The following is a 15326-nucleotide window of genomic DNA, read 5'->3' on the forward strand; positions in this document are numbered from 1 at the left end:
CCAATCGCTTGTCACGTTTGTTGGGGGAATGGAAAAAACAAATCCTCAAAGCATTTGAGAAAATTCCTCATCCCAAATGTGAAAACAGATAGGAAATAGCCTGGCTAGAGATGAGTCATCTGCTGGTTTTTTAATTGCAATGGAAGAGTCACGGCTGGATTCAGTGAGGATGGCATGTGGAGCACGTCTTGGCATGAAATGGCTCTCCCCTCTGCCCACTGCTTCCCTTCCCTCCTGTGCAGCAGCTTTGTAGCTTTCCAGGGAGAGGGGCTGGCACAGCTCCTTTGATCTCGGAGGCATCACGCTGATACACACAGCTCATGGATCTGGCCCTAACTCATTGGCCCTAATTAATTCCATTTGTGGAAACTGGGGCTTCTCTCAACCCAAGGTCACAGTTACCCAGCGGCACACGTCTGCTACAGCCCTCACTGACAAGGCAAAGAGCTCTTTCCTTGCAAATTAATACCCACTAAGGCTGCCTGGTTATTAAATGTGCTTAGAGATGTACAGCCAATAAATATGGTATGAGGATGTACATGACATATTTTTGTCTGTTTACAGTGATTTAATAATTGTAATAACTGGACCAGACAAAAAAGTTACCATACTCAGAGTGTAGCTAAACAGAAAGGCAACTGAAAGTGCTGAACGTATTTACACCTAATGCACCTCACACAAACAGCTGAACACTTGAACTTTAGAAGTCAGAACTGTTCTGGGGTAGCTTTCTGTTTTATTCTTCACTTCCCTAGCGAGCAGCATCTGTTTCAGTCTTGCTTGGGCACAGTGTTTGCAAATGCAAAAGCCAGAGGCTGGACGTGTGTCTTATGTATCTTAGACAGACAAGGGTAGGCTGTAAAAATGTGCAATGTGTCCTTCAAGCTGTGCCATGAGTAGAACATTGTGATAGGGCCCACAGTGAAATTGGCCACTGACATTTCTCAGATTGCAGGAGATTTGGATGCCTGTTTTTTATAGGCTGTAGGTCTTTTCCTATTCACCTGCTGTGCACAAGCATAGTGTGCAAAAAACGTGCCCAAGCTACTTACATGCTACCTTCAGGAGTGAGGTGTCCCTAAGAAGTGAGCTGCTGGAGAGTATTTATGGGTGGAAGCACATTCATGGAGGGTGAAGGAGCACTATACACATCCCGGAAACCAATCATGCTCATTGGGTAGTCACAGCTGGAGACTTCATGGTTAAATTGAGTCTAACCCAAATACAACCATGGCTGTTCTATATGGCATCTTGCTCTGGCTAAAGCCATTACCTCTTCTTGAACCTTCTAACTATGAACACTTACAAACAAATGGTAAAAATGAGGAAAACCTTCCTGGAGCTGTCTGGGAGAGCTTCCCTGGAGTACAGCGCAGGGAAATGAGGAATGAGTCTTGGTGGACCTTGAAAGGGAACAGTGAAACGTGGGAGAGAATTGCTGCACCGAGAGGGCCGTAAATTACAAACATTAGATGATGGAGGGAGTGGAGCATCTCCCTTATGAGGAGTGGCTGAGGGAGCTGGGTCTCTTTAGCTTGGAGAAGAGGAGACTGAGAGGTGATCTCATTGATGTTTATAAATTTGTAAAGGGCGAAGTCAGGAGGAAGGAGCCAGGCTCTTCTCAGTGACAGCCAATGACAGGACAAGGGGCAATGGGAGCAAGCTGGAGCATAGGAGGTTCAATCTGAATATGAGGAAAAACTTTTTTACTGTAAGGGTTACAGAGCACTGAACAGGCTGCCCAGAGAGGTTGTGGAGTCTCCTTCTCTGGACACATTCAAAACTCTCCTGGACGTGTTCCTGTGTGACCTGGTCTGGTGATCCTGCTCTGGCAGGGGCTGGACTGGATGATCTTCAGAGGTCCCTTCCAACTCCTAATATTCCGTGATTCTGTGATTAGGATGAGGTGCAGTAAGGCTGCAGAAAGGCCGAACTGTTTATCTCTTGAAAGAAAGCGAGCAAACACGTACCATCTCATCTGTCCAATTTTGACCATATTTTAAAGGCTTTGCATGGAAAGTGAAAATAAACCTTTTGTATTCACTTTTAATTTAAAAAAAGGTGATACTTACCTTTCCAACCACTTCCACTGGAGAAACCTGTCGAAGTACATGCTGTTTAGGTATTCTTGGAATGGTTCCCCACTGAGGTGGTCAAGGACAGATCTATCTCAGATGAAAAGAATATATAAATATTTTATAATCCTGAACTTGGAGCAAAATAGAAACAAAACAAGAGGAAAAAATCCAGACTTCTTCTACAGTAGGATCATTTTACTTCTACTTTATTTCATATTTTATTTTACTCATATTTTCAACCTAGGAACAAAGTAATCTATTTGATGTATTTCATAACAGGAGGCTTTATACAAGCTGAATATGTACTGGTTAGGCTTGCTGGCTTCAATGGACTTGTACAAAGGCTGTAAGTCACTAGACAACAAGGATCTTTCCTTCTGTTTGTAAATTAAGACTGGCTTAACACAACACCCTCAGGAACTGAGCTCCTAAACTTTGAGGGATGTTTACATCTGGATTAAAAATTTCTGGCTGAAGCCCATTTCTGTCAAAAAGGGACCAGCAGAGGTGTTATTTTGAGGAAAAAAAAAAGTCAATTGGAAAAAGGCAATTGGAATTCCTGCTATACAGAAGTAATAACTGATTAAAATCAAAGGGCTTTTCTTAACAGCTACGTGCTTTGTAGATTAAAGCAGAGGAAAGAAAGTCCAACAGAGATGTGGATTTGTTTCTGGATCAAGCAATGAATTTTGGGGCTCACGCAGTGGATGCAAAGTCTTTATAATCAAAAGAAATAGAAGAATAAAAAGGCCAGTCTGCAAATGTGAGAAATAAAATGTTGCTTATGATGGGCAACAAGCAGCCAGAGGCCAACAGACATCCCATAAGGAAGGCCAAGGGTTCAGAGCTGAGAAGAGATGGGCTGAGCTGAGAGCGCTGCCTGAGATGAAGGTGGTCATGTTGTTTAACAGGGGGTTGTTGACCTGATGGGTTTGGTTCTTGCCTTGCTTACAGGGGCTACCATCCACCTCTGCCGGCAGCATTGGTGGGGACAAAACTTGGTTTTGGGAGTAGAATGTCCACAAGAAAGGAGTATTTCTGTCTTGGTGCATACAAACACTTTTCTTTACCCTTATTTAAGGGTATACAGATACATTTCTAGATTTTGCTGGAGGAGGAAATCCTCTGTGAAGCTCTACTCACTCTGGTTTGGGAATGGATAATCTATGTCTCACCCTGGGGCAGTTCTAGACCTGAGCAAACACTTCACCATGAATAACATGTCTCCTCAGTTTAGTGCCTCCCTGTTCATGGCTACTATTCAAAAGTTTTTGGAATTTCTCAGCTGTCTGAATTTTTTTGGTAGTAATTCTTGCACCATCCATTTGGAACAGGCAGGTAATCGCACATATTCAGTATTGGGAAGTCAAAGTGTTGTCTTCATTAGTTTTGGTTGGTCCCAGATCATATGGTTTCCTCTAAATAGATTCAAGCTTACAAAATAAAATAAAAACTAAGTCTTAATAAGCTTTAACAAATGTTCAAATTCAAAGCCAAAATTATAGGGCAAATTGCAGGGAGGTGGAACTAGACTGTCAAAATACTAAAGGTCAAGGCAGAAGTTAAGAGTTATACACTCATTTCTCCTGCAGACTGATCTTATCTATGAAGACATGTCTGAAACTCATCCCCGTTCCTGCTCCTACAGGATAGCAAGCTTCATATTTGTATGTATGCCTCCCTTTTTTGGTCTGACTGTGAACTCTTCCAAAATTAACATTATTCAGTACATTTAGTAAATACCAACAGCAAGTTTTTAAAACTTCCTTTCGACCCTGTTTCAGTCCATGTGAAATGATCAGCATATTTATTAACAAGGTCTCAAACCTGGCTCATTTATCCGTTTCAGTTGAGACGAAGGAATGGGTGTTGGTGAATACGAGCCCGAATTAAGTGGTGCCCAACGCTAGCCTATTCCATTCAGTTAATTAAAAGCTGCATGTATTTTAAAGAACAATAGCTGCCTTTCACCACTTGTTTGCTTTTGAGTTCCCCTCTTTGGCAACAACAAAGTGCATTTTGGAGGGAACTGTTGGCTTTCAAACCAATTTGAGAACTGGAAACAGGCATCAGTGGGGTTTGCGTTGAGCACAGCTCTGCCTTTGTCATTGGGACTGGCACACACAACTGGCGTGAGTTGTGCGAGCATCTCTACACGACACCAGGCCAATGCAAGGCAACTGGTTATGTTATAAGAGAAGGCCAGAAATAACCCACGTCTCCTACCAATGCAAAGAATAACTGAAAACAGAAAAGGTCAATGAAGTGAGTCAAAACAATGAATGACAGCGGAGCGAATTTTACAAATCCCCATTACATCACCCAGGGAAAACAAACCGTGCTCAGCCAGAAACCACATGGGCCAGCTTGCGATGATCCCTCCTTTTCATATTTTTATTGGTTTATGATCTACTGGCATGAACGGATTCGGGTCAGTGTTTGCAAATGCAGATCGCATACCTGGAGCTTTAGCGCATAATAGGACAAATCGCCTTGCCACTACAAAAACTGATAAGCCTTTTCCCAGACAAAGGATGAAATAATGCACGTTCGTTTGAACGTCACAGACAGACAGAAAGCATTAAAAAAGCCCCATTCTCCTGGTGAAGGTTTTCTGGAAAAGCCATGCGGAGCAAGTTTGCACATTCCTCTGTCTAAATGGACTGTATAGCCACTTAATTTTTATTCACTTTGAAACAGAGATGTTTTCTTTGGATACATTATCATTGTAGCTCTTTTCACACAGCATGAAATCCATGGCTGGTTTACTTGGCTAGAACACTCTGTCAAATACCTGAAACACTAAGTGCCTGTGTGCAGTGTATATAATGGCATGGAAATATTTATTATATTTTGTTCAGATGAAATGACTTCACCGCTTGCCTCTAGGATTAGGAACATAAACCGAGGATACATGCTTCAGGTTCAAATTGAAATGTGTCTCTTTACCTGACACATTCCTTGCAAGCTGCTGACTGCAGCCCTGTGATCTTTGGGTATCGAGTTATACTTACTTTGTACAGTGAGAGAATAGCTCTTTGCAGGGGCTGTTTTCGAGTTTCTCCTCTGTCTGTTGGATAAGATCTTGACTGACTTCGGGAACGTAGGCTGGAGACTGAGGAGAGAACAGAGGGGCACGTTATCTCTGTGACGAGATGCAGGTTCCCTTTTAACGCGTAAAAGACACATTCATGATTAATGCCCTGAGCTGCTTCCATTCAATTCCAGCGGTTGTGTAAAAGCAAAGGAGCTTTACGTCAAACAGCAGTAAAATAGGATACCGTGGCAACTCGCTCCACATTCCTCTCTATCCTCACATCGCTTTTTTGCCTTCTCCTGTGCCTTCACCTCCTTGCCCAGCCTCATGAATATGCAAGACCCACTCCTTGCCAATTCTTTCAACTGCTCCCTTGCATCCCATGAAAAATGTGCTGGCCTGAACTGTGTGCAGGCCATTCTCTTAAACAAAAGAGAATTTGCCGAGTGTTTTCACTTCATTGATGATTCATTGTGCTGTCTGAAAAATCCATCTTCTTTTTTCTTTTTTTTTTTTCCCACCAGCAAAGGAAAACAAGAGTAGAGCATTGGTGTTTATTGATTTATGTATAAATAATATAAAAAGATGCTCGCAAAAGTGTCTGGACACCATAATGCATCATTAGCAGGACAAAAATAATCCAGCAGTTTTAAAATAATAATTTCAAAAAGGAACTCTCCCAACCAAGCACATAAATGCTTTTCATCCTCTCCTCCCTTTAGAGAGAATGTACGTTCAGCCCTTTCAAAAAGCCTTTACCAAAGAGAGGTCTTTCGCAGCATGCCCTGATGGTTAACCAGTTTAGGAGCTTTGGGACTGATCTACAAAGACAGTTTTTAGGCAGGCCACATTCTTACTCATTGACTGTATACTGTAATTATATTAAAAAGTGTATATGCAAGTGTGTGTGTGTGTGTACTTATTTATAGACATTTCCCCCATTGACATGAAAGCCCCTTTATATAACCAATCGGATTTGGGTATTTTCAATAAATCCAGCCACAGATGACAAAATCCTCTTTCCTTGCAGAAGTCTTAACACTCAGTGAGGTTCCCCATCCATGGTCATGACCACCAGATGTGCTGAGTGGGTGGGTCACAGAGCATCATTCCTGGCCAGATGTTCTCATTAACTCACCCAGAGTTGGGGATATCTTGGCAGGCACTGAAATGCATTGCAGGCAGAGCTCAAAAACACTGGGAATGAGGACAGAGGAAGGGGCAGAGGTGGGGCCAGAGAAAATCTCCAGCGTGATGAAAGCTGAATTAAGTCTTTTATCTTCTCCTTCCCACTGCTGAAATGTGGATATGATCCCGGTTGTGACATGAAAAAGTAAGTTTGTTCCACTTGAGTGTTTTTAAATAGGAGCATGGTTTACAGAACTGCCTGTGCATGCTGCGTAATGCAGTCTCACTATTCAACCTTTGCAGAACATGCTGAGTATCTTTGACCTCAATGAAATATTTCCTAATTTCCTCCATATATTCCTCCATTTCCTCAGCAAAAGGTATCTAGGGAACACTCACTTTTAGTTGCAGATAGAGTATTCTGATAATAATTAAGAAGTCTCACAGTTTGTTGAGAGGTAGATGAGTCCCACACTGTCATCTAAAAGAGGAAGAGACTGAGACAAAGACAGATTTTTCTCTTAAATTGGCAACTGAGGTAGACAGGAACTGAAAACTGTAGACCAAATCTCAGTAAATCAGGCAATTTTGACAAATTCCTAACTGTAGGTGGCCATGACTAAATCTAAGTCCCAGTTGTAGCTCAAGGGAGGCAAGAGAGAAGCAGTGAAAGAACAAGGAAGGAAGGGAAGAAGGGAGGAAGGAAGGAAGGCAGGCTACTTTATACTTTGCATACTAAATAGGGTGTGCTACACAAGCTGATTGGCAGTCCAAAGCTTGTAGGTGTCTGCATGAGTCCACTGCTCTGAGTCCTGGTCATCCTGAACATCTCTGATGGGGTGTGGCAGATGCACCCACCCTACTAAAGACCTGAGAAAGACCCAAGAAAAGCAGTGCTAAAGTTTCTGGCCCTGCTGGCGCCAGGACTGCCTCCCCTCTCACAGCTCATGTCTGGTGCACACAGTGGGGGTCAAAGGCGGGAAAGTTGGGGTCCTCAGCCAGTAGGGGCTGACACGACCATGTACTGACCACAGATCAGATTCGACCAGGGTATAAATGGGGCCCTGCCGGAGGACTCATTGGAGTCGGTCCTCCTCGGAGCAGCGGGTCTGCAGTCGGGGACTCTCCCCTTGAGTTGGGACGCCACTTAAGGTAACTTCTCGAGATTGAGAGCCCTCCCTTTCTGGTGAGTGAGTGAGTGCACATTTTGGATCGTTTGGCCAAAACTTAAGAATTCTTAACGCAGCTGTGTCTGCTAATATTCCCAACCAGCACATCGAACCTGTATTTGTTGAATGTCAGTGGGATGTTGTTTTGGTGAATGAAGTTTTTATCTGCTTAATTTAAGTTGCAGATTAAAGTTTGAGTTCATTATTTGTGTGCATGTAGCCATTTTGGCTACAAAATTCTTATGAGGAAAGTGGAGAAGAATGAGCAAAAGAAACTGTAGGACAATGTGGGAAGTATTTAAGAATGGCACAAACTGTGATTTCTCTCTCCAAGTTTGTGAAAAACCACTTGGTTTTTCAAAACCACTCAGTGCTGACCTTTGAATCTTTGCTTCCTCTGGACAAATCGAGAGCAAGCTCACAGTATCAAGGTAGGTAAAGACATAAATACACTGACACTCTGTACATGGACTAAAGCCTTACAGTGCAGTGCAAATACTTTACTAGCCTGCTTCATTTTCTATAGCAAAACCCACTTTTTTTCACAGGTCGATCTTTTCCAAAGAAAAAGATTTTAGAAAAAGATTTTTTTAGGCCCAGCAAAACATCTCTTGTCATTATGCAGCCCTTGATAGTGTTCAGGGCAGAGCAGCTGCACCACGTCTATGGGAGAAGCATACCCAGCCCTTTCCAGCTCTGCATACAGGGATAGGGAGCCTTCGTATGATCCTTCCTGAGATTTTCTTTGAGCCTTCATAGTCCCCAGTGCTCCCATTAAACAGCCACGACTGCCACTTTTTCTGTTTAAGTACTGTGCATACCTACAGGCTCCAAATGTTCAGACAAAGCCAGAAACAGTTACGAACCAGAACCCAACCCACCAACCCACTCTGGCTCCCCTGGAGAACAATTAGGAAGCACAGGTAATGAGTGTAAGAATAAGTGTATATAAGTGTAAGAAAGAATTTGGATCCCGAGAGCAAAAGCTTCCAAAGGTAACACTTCGGCCACTTCTGGATGGAAAAGTTGCTTCTTCCCTGGAGAGGTGCAAAAGATTTCTGCAGCCCCACCGAAATGGTGATTAATGCCATTCTTCTGCTGCATTGTGGGTAATGGCTGTAAAAGCAAATTTGGTTTTACAGGGGAAGAGAGACACCTGCTTGAACATATTAAATGTCCTGTGGTGGCTAGGAGAGCTGTACACCACAACTGAGACCATTACATCTGAGCATGTGACAAAGAATACTCTGCTAACCCTTCAGAAACACCTGAAGAAACCTGCTATGTTTCCCCGTATTCAAAACAAAACGCTAGGCAGCTTTAGGCAGCTTTAACAAGCACAGTCCTAGATTTTCCCTAATGGATATTCTGTTTCCTGAAGGTAAAGAAACTGATTCATGATCTCACTTACGGTAATGTAAATCAGAAATGATGCCAGTCAAGTCAACAGAGTAACACTAAGGTAAAGCTGATGGAACTGAAACCAGGCTCTGGCAGTACAAAAAGTGCTCAAATTGATCCAACAACAGTTTTTTCTCTCATCATGTTATCCTTTTTGACCAGACAGTTTAATAAAAGTCCAAAAGTCCAAATTACTTTCATGAGGTTTTAATAAAAATCTATCTCCTGTATCTTCTCACTTATGGCCAGAAACTTAAAACCTTCTTATAAATATTCTGCTGGCAAAGCAATATCTCAGTTTTATGATGTCCTCTTGTTTAATTTCTAAGAAAAGAACGCAACCAGGAATTGGATTATTGATAATCGGAGAAATAAGAAATGGATGTTCAGTTACTTCTGAGTGGGACTAACACATTCTGAGAAAAAAGTCTCCACTTCTAAATTTTGTTTGGTTTTTTCTAATTTAAAAGACAAAAGAAAGCCTCCCAGCTTCTCTTCCATTTCAATAAATGGCATGAAAACAGCTGAGTCATCACACTCCTGTTCAAGGTTAGTTGTGTTTGCACCCACAAAAATTTGGATTTCCCTGTTCCTTCCATATTAAGCCTCTGGGCCTGCAAGATACTTCTCATATTTTGCTGAGAGGTTGATTTCAGGTTCTTCCCCTTCCTCTCCTGTTCACTAGGATGCAACCACTGATAAACATCAAGGTGGCTAGGTTTGAAGCCAGATGCAGTATCTTCAATGTCACCCATAAGTCTGAATGCAATCTGGTCTTTCCTGCACTAGCACAGTTGTCCCTGGCAGCTACTGCTGTGTGTGATGCTGCCCATGTCCCTGCACTCAGCACCTCACTCAAGTACTGAAAAGAAGCAAAATCTAATTCAGATGAAAGCTTCAGGATGACTAACTTCCCATCATCTAGATAATCCAATTACTACTATAGTAATTTAAATTATTTATTATTAATAATATAATACAGATTAATGGATTCTCCATCATCCCACTGTCTGGAGCACCAATGCACAGCCCCAGCCTCAATGCAGGCAGGTGTCTCCTTGCGCCTAGAGGTGTCAGAGATGTCTCACGATCCTGGTGGAGAGTGGTGCTGCCCTCCCATCCTTAGCTTGAACAACCTCAATGGGTTCAGGTTAACACTCTCAGTATCCTGCAAAGGGTAATGGGCCTGTGGTGTGATCCCACGCTGCCTTGTGTCCCTGGTGCAGCATCCTCCAGCAGTGGCCAATATCCCCATTCATGGAAGTCCTTTACTTTGGTGGATGTGAGTCAGAGCCCAAAGCAAACACAGGTGTTTTTGTCTTAATTCCTTACTGCAGCACACCTGCATGTTAAGCAGGGAGGGGACATGCACGCAAGCAAGGCTTGTGCAGCTTTCGAAGTTGGACTTGATGACCCTTGTGGGTCCCTTCCAAATTCAGATACTCTATGATTCTATGACACTGTTATTTTGAATGTCCTGCTGCATCACTATACTTTAAAATGTAAACTATTCTCTTTTTGTCAGCTCTGTATGTTTTGCTACAGGTTACTTCACTCAGCCCTTCAAGACACAGTACTGGTTGACCTCCACTGAACAGGACAGCAAACGAAGAAGCCTCCACATAAAATAATCTCTGCACATTTGACATGATACTTACAACAATGTTCCGATGGTATTTCCCCTGTGACTGTGTGGAGAACACCTGACCTTTGTCTATCAGCTAATCAAATTCCTCATAAAACAAGCTGAAATGCCTACAGTACCAAGGGAGACATTCAGAAGATCTTCTCTGATAATTGTACTTTTTAATGAAAGTTTTATTTGTTCTAATTTTCCATAAGACAGAACTTCCAAATGTTTAAAAAGTATGATTTTGGTCAAGATGTAGTGCACTATAGGTGTTGTCTCCAAGTCCCTAGGAGTGCAGGCAGGCAGCCAGCCAGCTAGCAGAGATGTGAAACTTCAACAAACAAAAGCATTTTTCCTGCTAACTCAGTCAGTTGGGCTTAGCCTTTCTGAAACTGGGGTGGGGTGAGTAGAAGGTGCCTCTGTGTAACCGACTCTGATGGTTTCCAATAGCCGTGCAGAGCCCAGTGCAGATACACACGCACCACAAACGTGCACGTGCAGCGTTGGTTTATTGTGTGCAATGCTGCCTTTTCTTTTGGAAAAGTGCCCAAATGGCAAAGGGAACTGAGAGGGATGGGCCGAGACTCCAACGAGAGACACATATCCAGTTGGGGTCACCACTGTCTGAGAAAGGTATGGGGAGCTGATGAGAGCAGCGAGTGTCCAGAGGGTTGAGAAACATGCTTGGGAAAAAATGCCAAAGGGAAGCGTTGAGGAACTAGATTTGTTTAGTCTGGAAAAGTAAGAGTGAAACATGATAAGGTCTTTCAGTATAGAAATGTTTTTAATAAAGAGGGTAGGGATCAACTATTCTGCATGTGCTCCTCTACAGAGGGGGAATGATGTGAAGGAATCCACTTAACTGGATATGAAGACTTTTTTTCTAATTTTCCACACAGGGAAGCACAAGAACAGGTAGTTGAATATTGTGGAATCTGTTCTTGGAGGTTTGAAAGACCTCCGAGGGCAGACAGACATCTGCTGATGATCTAAGTGCATTTGATCTCTCTTCAATGCAAGAGGCTCTTGAGCCCTCCCCCAGTCCTTTGTACCAATGATCTTGCAAAACACTGGACTCTGTAAAACACAGGCACACGGCACGGCCCCAAGAACAGATGAGAAAGGGAGTTTCTATGCTGAGTGCTCACTAAAGAAAACCTGGAGCTCTGAGCAAAGGAATAAGTATCTTCTTTGCAAATGAACAGTCCTGCTTGAAAGACACTTGTCTCAAACATCATCGTCTCCTACAAAAACAAATAGCTTGCAGAACCCTGAACTTCAGCTAAATATTCAGATCAGAAAAAGAGATAGCATTGACTTTGGTCAGACTGACTCTGCAAGAAACAGAGCAGGTCCTTAGACCAGAGGTAATTCTTCCTTACATGGTGCCTTTCATCTGAGAACCTCGAAATATTAAAGCTTCATTGCATGATTAAGTCTTCATGAGCTAGGTGGCAATCTTACAATATTTAACAGAACAGTGAGCAGGGAGGTTAAGAGCTGTGTTTTGCAGAAGAGTTGATCGTCATCTGTGACTGAAATCAAAGAAGTCTCACTGAGATTAATGAAAGCTAGAGATGCTCAGATTCCTCAAATCAGTCCATCTGTAGCTTGCAATTAGTGATTAAGCTACAGAAACCTAGAAATTCAGGCTTTCGTTTTATACCAGCTCCTGCCAGTGGATGTGAGTCATCACAGTATCTTAAAGCATGACTGTTTATCAATACAAAAAATTATATGAACCAGAAAGATACCACACGCTTTAGAATGAACAGACTTCAAGCAAACTTTTGTCATAAACACAACTGCTTTCCTGGCAAGTTTCAGACTTGCAGCCATGATACTGAAACATGATGAGTTATTTTAAAAGTCACTTGCATAAAACAAATAATGTGCAGCATATGTTATGTCTCAGGTTATGAAAACATTCCACAACAAACTCGCTTAAAACAATTAAAAATGTTCCAGTCAATGGACAAAAGTTCAAGACATAACTTTTCTTGATCTGACTCCAGTTCCAAGCACTCCTGTCTTAATGATATGTGCATTTTCAGATGAGAGCCCTCAAAACTATAGTAGGAACAGGCTAAGATGAACTTTGGTGTGAGATGTTGCGTGATGGGACGAGAAGAGTTCATATACCTGGAACTACCGGCTCCATCCCGTTGCTATGCTGCCGTGTTTGACTTGCTCTCACGCAGCCATGACCCAAGACCAGCCACAGAGTGCAATGGTTTGTGTCAGGGATGGGAAGTCTGCCACATGCAATGTCATTCCTGCCGTTGCTTTTGCACAGTCACAACCTTCTCCAGATGTTTGAGGAAATTACTAGACGTTTGAGCAGTTACTAGCGAAAGGGAGAACAGGTAGATATATGCAAGTCATGTTGGTAGGCGCAAAATCAGCGGAAGACAAGTTTATGTGCCCAGGTAATGCAGTTTTCAAAGGGGAAAGGTAATGAAAGACAAAACAGAGACCATGAAATTGTGCCCCTTTGCACCTCCAAGGCTGATCTGCTACTTGTGGCTAGAGATTCACCCCAACTGGTCCGTGACATCTCCACTGGGGTCTGCACTGCTGCCCTCAGAGCAGGACCATGTCAGCACAGGGCATAACCCAGGTTCTGCTTGCTCCACCACAGGGAGACCACTTTGGGTGACTCTGATGTCCCCCCACCTCCCCGCTTTGGGCAGGAGCAGGCCAATGCCAGCTGAGATTCAGTCTGAGCTACAGCCTGGGAAGAACTGACCATGCAGTCATCATTGGATCACTAATCCAGTTCCTGGTGTGAAGGGGCTGATGGTGGTAACCATAGAATCATTTAGGTTGGAAAAGACCTTTAGGATCACCGAGAGATGCAGAGGGAAGCAATGGAAGAGGAGACAAAGTGTCTTGGTGGTACTTTGATTTTGGGAAGTCCAGGTTAGGCATGTGTGAGAGAAAGGCTCCCAGCACTGTCACAGCACATGCAGCCTCCTGACGCTTTTTGGTGTTATGCACAAAAATGTTGGAACATTCTTTTATCTTGCCCCGTGTCTGATCTTGCCTGTTCGGTTTTAGCTGTATGTGTAGTAAACAGCCAATTCTACATCAGGAGCAGCTGCAACATTTTAAGCAATCAACTTCTGCATTTTCTTTTTATTTTTTTTTCCTACCACAAAGTCATCTGGGTCTGTATGAGGCAAACCAGTAAAGCTCAAGGCTTCATAATTTCAGGATATTTGCTTTGAGATGACAGATGTAGGAACTGGCAGTGAGGTGGACAGGGAGCATGGAGAGCAGCTGTGTTATTAGTAGCAATTTATCTATTAGGACAGCGTGTAGACATTATACCTGAGAATGGGGACCTGTAATGCCAGGCACTACATACACATGTCATTAGAGCTAAATCTTCCAAAGCAAACCAATCCCCCCAGCCCTGGGAGTGGGAATGGGGGCCAAAGACATGAAATACCTCACCCAGGATTATTCAGTGGGTCAATGACAGAAAAAAATTGAATGCAATCCCATTCTCTAATCAAACGGTATTTTCTGTACTGAGGGCAGGATCACTTGCTGGTGGCTATGAACTGTGGGGCTTGTTTTGTAGCTGCAAGCTGATCTGGAGTCAAGATGAATCTTGTTTTCCCTCATATTCTACTAAACTATCAAAAAACGTGTTGACACACAGAAAAATTCATTGGCTGAAGACAACAGAGCCCTCAGCAAACAGCTGAACATGTTCTTCTGCCTGGAGAGGTTGTACTATTTCATCGCAAGAGGCAACCTGAACCACCTCGGATCGTGACCTCATTTACTGCAGTAGATCTGATGCAGCTTCAGGCTGACCTGCCTGCTCCAGACTTGCCGCGCTGCCTCTTGGGCCTTGGCAAGCCCACTGGTAGGAAAAGTACACGTTTCTTCTCTGGGTTTCCAGCATTCTTCCTCTGAGGTGTTGGGGTACAAGTTGTAGTCTTGAACTATGCCCTATCTTGGAGAAGCTCAGCAACCACTGAGGTTTCCTTTCTGACAGATGCATAGAAAGTATATGAAGCATTTTACACAGCTCTCCTGTTAATCAGCGGCAGGATCTGCTATCTAGCTATACCTTGTTCTTCCTGTGCTCAGTAGACTTTTTTGAGGCTGCTATCACTGAAAGCAAGATGCTCCTTTCTAGAAACTACATTTCTGTTTCTGATGGTGCCAAACAAGCAACTGCCATGCAAACGCTGTGAGTCAAAACATCTCCTACATAAAGATCTGCAATACAAAGTGTTGTTTCCTTGGAATGTTCAATCATTTGATTCAGAGAAATTTGAGGGTGTAACCACAACATGAGTTTCAGAGCAACAAAGAAAGAGAAAAGATTGCCTAGATCAAGAAGGAGAAATTTCTTCCTGGCTCCTATAGGTGACCAGAGGAAATCTTAAACACTCAAAGCCCCATAAAAAGTCATTTTGAAATAACAAAATCTCCCATGAGACAAAATTTAGTTGTTTCATCAGCTTCTTTTGCAAGTCCAGTGAATCATCTGCAGACTTTATACTCTTCAATTAAATAGAAACACTCACCACAATCCCAACCAGCAATGGGAGTTTTTGGTACAGTCTAGATTAAGAACCTAAACTGGTCACCATGGAAGCTATGGTTTTGACTTCAATCAGTGAGAAAATGGGCCTCACACGAAGTCCTTGGCAAGATATTTTTCAGCATCTTTAAACCCTGTGTCTTCCCCACCCATACTATTTTAATAATTCTCTGGAAACTTGCTCACAGAGATTTCTTTACCAAAGAAACTCTTTTTTTCCTCCTTTCTGTAGACACAAAGGTTTATTGGCGTAGGGGTGCTCATAAACTAGCCAGCTGAAATTGTTTTATATAAACTTGCTCTAAAGCGAGGGTAG

The 15326-nt window shown here is 42.8% G+C and overlaps 1 protein-coding gene across 1 annotated transcript in view; it reads right to left on the reverse strand.

Moving 5' to 3' along the window:
* Positions 1-15326, reverse strand: part of GRK5 (G protein-coupled receptor kinase 5) — a gene marked incomplete at its 5' end in the record, with an annotated part of 47597 nt that overhangs the window by 22931 nt on the left and 9340 nt on the right. The window contains 2 exons of the mRNA XM_010179051.1: positions 2073-2165; positions 5093-5193. Coding sequence (XP_010177353.1) covers positions 2073-2165; positions 5093-5193 — 194 coding nt within the window. The remainder of the gene's footprint in view (positions 1-2072; positions 2166-5092; positions 5194-15326) is intronic.

The sequence above is a fragment of the Mesitornis unicolor genome, unplaced genomic scaffold (assembly GCF_000695765.1).
Source record: "Mesitornis unicolor isolate BGI_N332 unplaced genomic scaffold, ASM69576v1 scaffold10932, whole genome shotgun sequence".
Classification (NCBI taxonomy): Eukaryota; Metazoa; Chordata; class Aves; order Mesitornithiformes; family Mesitornithidae; genus Mesitornis; species Mesitornis unicolor.